This window comes from Montipora capricornis, chromosome 2 (genome assembly GCF_036669925.1).
Source record: "Montipora capricornis isolate CH-2021 chromosome 2, ASM3666992v2, whole genome shotgun sequence".
NCBI lineage: Eukaryota > Metazoa > Cnidaria > Anthozoa > Scleractinia > Acroporidae > Montipora > Montipora capricornis.
Window position 1 is genome coordinate 62,035,371 of NC_090884.1, and position 7,500 is coordinate 62,042,870.

General features: G+C 37.6%; 1 protein-coding gene across 2 annotated transcripts in view; it reads right to left on the minus strand.

Moving 5' to 3' along the window:
- LOC138030021 (unconventional myosin-Ie-like) overlaps positions 1-7,500 on the minus strand; it is a 47,158-nt gene that overhangs the window by 14,672 nt on the left and 24,986 nt on the right. For both annotated transcript variants that reach the window (XM_068877886.1, XM_068877878.1), the window contains exons 16-24: positions 7,276-7,359; positions 7,091-7,177; positions 5,925-6,005; positions 5,757-5,842; positions 5,524-5,605; positions 4,566-4,771; positions 4,326-4,470; positions 3,960-4,074; positions 3,435-3,545 (exon numbers count right to left, since the gene is read on the minus strand). In XM_068877886.1, the coding sequence (XP_068733987.1) occupies positions 3,435-3,545; positions 3,960-4,074; positions 4,326-4,470; positions 4,566-4,771; positions 5,524-5,605; positions 5,757-5,842; positions 5,925-6,005; positions 7,091-7,177; positions 7,276-7,359 (997 nt within the window). The remainder of the gene's footprint in view (positions 1-3,434; positions 3,546-3,959; positions 4,075-4,325; positions 4,471-4,565; positions 4,772-5,523; positions 5,606-5,756; positions 5,843-5,924; positions 6,006-7,090; positions 7,178-7,275; positions 7,360-7,500) is intronic.

The window sequence follows — 7,500 nt, forward strand, 5'->3', positions numbered from 1 at the left end:
GGGGAAGGGGGGTGATGTAGACCATTTGAGGGGTCACCCAGACGTCGGGCCAGCAATGGCCCTTTGGCTCACGTTCATACTTTGAATTATTTTGTAATGTGTCCCGTTTTGAGGTCCTTTACATTTTAAAGCTTTGGTAATAAACTCAGTTCAAAGATAACAAAACACGCTCTTGAGTGAAATGCACTCACTCTTATGCAGTGGTGAGAGCACTTGCCTCCCACCAGTGGGGCTCGAGTTCGATTCCCAGACTCCGCGTCAAATGCGGATTGAATTTGTTGGTTCACTACTCTGCACCGAGAGGTTTTCCTCCAGGTACTCTGGTTTTCCCCTCTCCTGAACATTTGACTTGATTTGCGTTGATTGTTAATTCCAGTTTATATTACAGTGTCCCCAATTAGTGCCCCAGCGCTAGAACGACTAGAAATGCCATAAAAGCAGAATGAAACATTGCAATAACCACTTAAAACTGTTGAACAACATAAAAGAAATACTGCAAAAGGAACGAGAAGTATGGATGGACATAAATGTACAAGATTGAAACGGATTACATTTGGGTAATCTTCAAAAAGGTCGGCCCGACGTTTTTCAAAATCATGACAAATCACCTGGATAAAGGTCGTTTTTTTTCTCACAATCATTGCGTTTGTGATGTAAGGATAATCCTATCGGTAAAGGAATACCATTTTCGAGTTTTAAACTGTGGTTAACTAAAGATTTTCCCGAAACACCCTAAAATAACATGACATAGCCCCCTTTAAGTGAAATGGTCTGCAAAAAAACTAACTGCAAATTGCTCTGACGGACGTTTTCCACCATGTCATGCATGTCTAAGCAAACGTTTATGCCACATACTAAGGAAGGACTTCTTTTCAGTCTAATCTGATGACAGGTCAAAATTTTATTGGGTTTACGTCTGCACATAACGGTATCGCAAAAGCTGGGAAGTACGGTGTAGCATATTTATTTCGCGGGGATTAATTTTTTCAGATTTTGCAGGTAGTACTTGATCCGCAAAAATTATTTCCAGCAGAAAAATAACACCAGCAAAATTAAAAACCGCAAAAATTTACTCCCGTTAATATAACTAAAAATGGCTTTTAATCCACATTCGGTGGGGTCAAAAAGATCGTTTATTTTGATATTTGCATTGAGAAAAAGGAATTGGAGCTTGTTTAACTCCCGTTAATATAACTAAAAATGGCTTTTAATCCACATACGGTGGGGTCAAAAAGATCGCTTATTTTGATATTTGCATTGAGAAAAAGGAATTGGAGCTTGTTACAAACAAAACAAAAGATAAAAGGTTAAGTTAAAACGTTTCCAGTCTCTGAGGCATATAAGAAACGGACTCATAGCAGTCAATCAAAAGGTCACGTTGACCTTACTCGAACGGGTCATCCGAAGGGACACCATTTTCCAAGGCCTCCAGGATGCCACATTTTTTCCACCCGTTCTCGATGATTGAGGGGTATTTTACCAAAAAGTAATAGAAGTTGAAAAGAGTCTTGATGCTTGAAAAGAAAACCGCAAAAATTAGTTCCCAGCGGAAATTTCAGTCAATCCGTCGCGCCGCAAAAATTTGTTCCCGCAAACCTCAAGGTTTTAGGGTTAGGGTTTTCCCAAAATAAAAGTCCCGCAAAAATTTCATGCTACACGGTAACAGTAAAAGGCAAGATGAAGAAAAAAAAGGTTTTCATACAAAACTCTGAATTTCGAATTCTCAGAAAGATAATGACAATCGATCGTAAAAAACACTAAAATTCTTGGGGAAGGGCACGATGTTCTGTCAGAAGAAAGAAATTAATCACGTTCTAGGCAACCACAAAGGTGCACGTGATCACCTTGTGTCAAGGTTCTTGTTTACAATTAATGAAAAACGTTAACCGTTCGTCGCTTTTAGAGTTAACAACGTACTTTTTAGCCAAGAAACTTCCGTCTTCTGTTTTTTAATTTTGTTGTAATATTTATAGCGGAGCTCCGTACGCGGAGTACCATAGTTAAGAAAATATGGTAACTCATCGATGCGAGAAATTTTGGTTTTATGGCCATGACATCATCGACCGGCCGTCCGTACGTCCATCCCTCCATGTATGCCAATGTGACCAGTATCACTCTAGTTTACAGCACGCGTCTTTGATATTGGACATCCATGTTATGATCCATCGACACCTGTCAAAACAAGGTATCTGCTGACCAGTATCAAGTGACCATATCGCGGGCTCAGGCTTATAGCTCACCGAGGTTCACCGAGGTCAGCTGTTTTTTTTTTAAGTTGACCACTGACCAGGTACTGGTTTTCAACTGGATTCCAGGCTCAACCCAGGTTAAATCGAGGCTTCATTTTTTCGCGCGCTTTCTGTGGCTCGACGCGGCTACACGGCCATACCACGTCACTATAGTGCTTACACAGTCAATGCTTTTCGTGTTCAGACCTGATGGAAAACGGTTTGGAAAATGTTTCCTTCGCTGGTTTCAATCCAGTTTGACATATCATGAGAGCTGTGGTCCCCACTGGTGGCTACGCAGTTATTCAAGTCAAACATCGCAAGGATATAAACTTAAAACTGGGTGTTTATTTGTAATTTGATTAGAGCTGCTTTTTTCTTTGTATTGCAATTTTTGGCGTATCTTTCGAAGCTCTGATAAGGTTACTCCACAAATTCTTTCCTTGGGCACTAAACCGTTTGTTATCTTTTACGGATGCGTTATTTAAAGTGGATGCGTATTTTTAAAAAGTGGTTTAATCGGTTTTTCCTTTGTACAGGAATGAAGCTCGAATTTTTATTGTCAACTGGAATTAAATAACAATTATCCGTACTCTTTTGGACAAAAAGAAAAAACTGATTTGTTTGTTTGCTATGCTCTAAAATGCGAGCGAACAAGTGCTTTTTTAATCCGTCTGCCCAACTGCTTTTCGATGTGCTTCGACAGTGACAAGAAACTTTGCCCTTCTCTTATAAACACGTAATCGCAATGAGTTCTCGTAAAATTAGGGTTAGGGTTAGAGTTAGAGTTAAGATCTTTTTATTTAGCCGTTCTTTTTAGACTATGATGTAATTTCTACATATTTAAGCAACCTTGTTAAGCGCTATTGGTTAATTAGTAGAAATGGCGCTATAGATAGGGTTTAGAAACTAACCTAACCCTAAACCGGATAAAATCTACGCATTTCTACTACCCCCTGAAACCGCCCAAATATACGACCAGAAGACTCTACGAACAAAGACACTACTTAGCAGGGGAGAGATAGGAAAGACTTTTTCCGACACGGAAAGAAAAAAATAAAAAAAGGAAAAAGAAGAAGAAAACGACTAAATTCCAACCATTTTCCGACTGGGATTGCCATTCTGGCAACCCAGTAATGACAGATGAAGGTAAATAAAGGTACAGGAAGGCACAAGTTACATTGTAAGAAACAGACAGAAACATACCAACTAAACTCCTGAGTGCTGGATTATCGTCATAGCCAATGTAATCACCAACAAAATTGCGGTTAATGCTACCACGCCGTCTCTCCTTTTTGTTGAAAAGGATGTCTGAAGCTAGAATAAACAAGATATTTTGCACGTGATTATAAAAATCGTGAGCACATTTACATGTAGCTATGATTGTTAAATGTTAGCGTGGGAGATTTGGGATGCATTACAGGAAAAAACTAAGCAGGATTGAAAACATGAATTGCCTTTAAGAAATAATATTTAAGCTCAAAATAAACAACATTCTTCCGAAAACAAAGGGTTTAAATTTTGTTAACACAGTTTTGAAATTTAAAGAAAACAGGAAGCAATTTTTTGGATCAACGTAGTACTTTGCAGCTTCTGAACTCAACATCTTTCCTTACATCAGAACTAATTCTGGTTCTTCAGGAAAAGTGCCATTTCTACTCCATTTCAGAAAAAAAACATGCAACTATCATTAAGAGGAAAATTGTTTGGAGAGATCTTCAACTGACTCACCCTGCTGTTTAAGTTCAGCAAAGTATTGTCGTGACTTGTACATTCTGTACGCCTTCTGAATCTTCCTGGCATAACCATCAAATTTTCTGTCCCTCAGTTCCTCAAGTAGGAAGAGCTTTAATTCAAAAGATGAATTTAATGTATTGTGAAAGACATGCTATTAAGGAAAGGCACGTAACTGCCATTTAACGCAATGGGATGAGCGCGTAATAAGCTAAGGAGATTGATAAATCAAACGTATGGCAGCAAAAGAAAAACATGAATTCCAGTTTCCGGAAAGTGAAAAGTAAATGAAAGTGAATTATGTTTGAGCGTACACTTCTTAGGCTAATAGGTTGTGTTATAAATTTTTTTTTAAGAGCTTACAGATTCAGGTGCTTTGACGAATACTTTGGTTTTTCCCATTTGCCACTGATCAGGCTCCATATTTACAGCATTCATTAAGTGTTCAACTCCTCTTCGCACATCTCCAGTCCATCTTGGCCACGTTTCTTTTGTAAGAATGGCATATCTACATGTAGAGTTGAAAATGAAATTAATAATTAAGGTTTCCATGCGAAAAAAAAAACATTGCAATGATGCCTCATTTGTTTCTAAGAAACCTACCTCTCAAGAAATTTCTGAAATGGTCTTCTGTAGGCAAAGCCTGCTCTTCTAACCCGAATGTTCTCCTTGAGTCCCAAGTATTCCACCTGGTGTTTTACTCTATCTCCTTCCCAGTCATGCGCCCTCTTACTTTCATTTGGTTTGATACAGCGGATGTAATGAGGCGTGCATTTCATAAGTTTGTCCACCAGCTGATTGGCTTGAGTCTAAGATGACAAAGGAAATTCACTTTTTCAAAAATCGGAAAAATGCTGCAAAAGTCTCAAAGAGCAGGTACATGACGGGCGCAGATTTTCAACAGAACTGAAAGAGATGTAACAAAAATAGCATCGCGAAAAATATTCCGTTTTTGGGAAATAATAAATACTTGGTAGACAGGGTGAAAAGGGAACTCAACTTTGATGTATTATTGCACTTTTCACACGTTCTTACACTCTTACATGCAACCCTGTAACACTTAATTGTATAACAGAAATTTAATAGGAGAAATTAATGATACAGCAAAAGCAGATCTTAAAAAAAATAGTGCACAATGACTAGAGTAGCTATAATCTTTTGGGCTGGTCACCACCATATTCAAATTCAAGATGAATGCTGCTGTAAACAACAAATGCAGACAAGTACACAATCACCTAATTACATAGATAGAAACACTACAAGTCTTATTACAAGCAAAGAGTACATTTATCTAGTATACCCAACTACATTGATAACATCAACAACATAATGATGAAACAGTTCACAGTATAAGAAATACATAGCGTGTTAATTACTCAAGAAAGAAAGACGGAATTCATCAATTAGATCTATTTGTGTAATAAATGCTGCTTAAACTGCTTTTTGAAGGAGTTATATGATAATTTTTTAGATAAATGGAAATCAACTCCCAGACTCAACATAAATAATTATATTAATTTACGCAACAGTTCTCTTTAAGAAAAAAAGTGTTATTGCCAACCTTAATTTTGTTTCCGGCTGTTGTAGGTCTGCCTCTTTTATCAATGCTGACATCTTCTGGGAACAAATTCCTTATGAAAGAGCTGTTACACGAAATAAAAGTGTCATGCAGGCCATTGATCGATAACATGAAATGTAAAACAGGTCAATCACAATTTACTGTACTATTCAACATTTCTGCAAATACACAGTCCATTACTAAAGATGATATAAATGACAAAGAATGAAACCTACTTTTCACTAGTTTGCATAATCTCAATAAGATCTTTGAAAAGGACATCTCGATTTCTCTCACAAAATCCAACAACATCATATGTTACCTAAAAAAATAAGCAAATAATGTTGGTCACACCCACAACCACTTTTGAGAATACACTTGCAGGAAAAAAACATTTTGCCTACCTTTCCTGCATAGTGGTGAATAATGAAGCCACCACTGACTCCTTGAAAATGCTGATGAGTTCCCACTGCATTGTTTAATTTCTATAAAATAAACAAAAATACATTACAGCTGTATTACACCTTTAAATGAATAAAACAATGAAATAAAGAGAGTGGCTATTATCCTGGACTGATTATTTAAGTTTGTTAGTATAATTTCACTTGTGTGGTATACACTAATGAACCATATTGCTGTGCCTATATATTATATAGGCACAGCAGTAGTATATACCACACAAGTGAATAGTGCTCTCTGCACGCACTGATTGGCTAACTTGGAGGTGATTATCCAAGTACATGTACTATTCATCTCTGAGCAGCTGGTGCACAAGATTTCAAGCCACTGATGCATGTTGGGAGCTGGTGATTTGTGGGTTTAAATCTTCCCGTGATGAACAAACAAGGCAGCTCTCTAATCAAGAGAAGTACACATATTTCTTCGAAATGAAAGGGATTGTGGTAGAAGATGCAAGGAATTGTGATTAAGTGCAAATGGAGGAATTAAGAAGTGCAGTATGCTCTGGTTACACAGAAGATTAGACCCTGCTCCATTTTTTATTAATTTTTGCTTCTCATATCCTCAAACAAAAGAGAGTTTCAACACTGAAAAAGGCCAAGAACTTGTAATGTTGTAGGAAACAAATCTTTTAAACACCACTCCAATTCTCAGGTCTGTGCGGTCCATTGTTTCTGGGTTATTTCTCGAAACGTTTCACGCAACTTGATAGAGTTTTGTATGGAGACTGCATGTGGTCCACCAATATGGCAGCCGGTAATCAATAAACGCATCTGGAGTTCACTTTGCGATGAAAGCACTTACTTTTTTCTCAGGAGATAAAAGACGTGTATGAACACATCTCCTAATGTACTCGAAAGGCTCAAACTGCTGAGATTCATAGGGATGTACATTTTTTCTAATAAATAGCTCAGTATCACGGTGTCACACAAATTGACAATTCGGATATCATTTATTAAGAGATAGGGTTAGGGTTACCCCTAACCCTAACACTAACCCTGTTTCTACCATTTAGGTAAGCTAGTTAGTATTAATACACTTCTTATCACCCTTGACTGTTACAGAACTGAATCGCTGGACTTAATTATTACTGCAGCAATATTTCATTCACCTCAAGAAGCGTGGCATCAGCTCCTTCACTAACAGCATGCATGGTGGCACAAACATCATCCAGCACACACATTACACCAGGCGGTTTCTATCAAAATGACAACACATAAAACAGTTAGCTCAGTTTAAAATGTCTAGCCAATGGCATTCCTTAAAACGTGCCAGAGGTAGGCTCCATAGTCTCACCTTGCTTTCTATCACATCACAAACAATTTTGTTGTTGAAATAGTCAATTGGTGTCCAGTTGATTCCCTCTTCAACATACTCTTCCTACATAGATCATAAAATTGTTTAAGTACTCTAGAATTATTTTGGAGAACATGATTAACAAGCACTGGGGTAACTGATTGGCCCACAGACATCATTTGGAGATGATAAGTACATTTTTGTAATAACTACATGTATTATAGC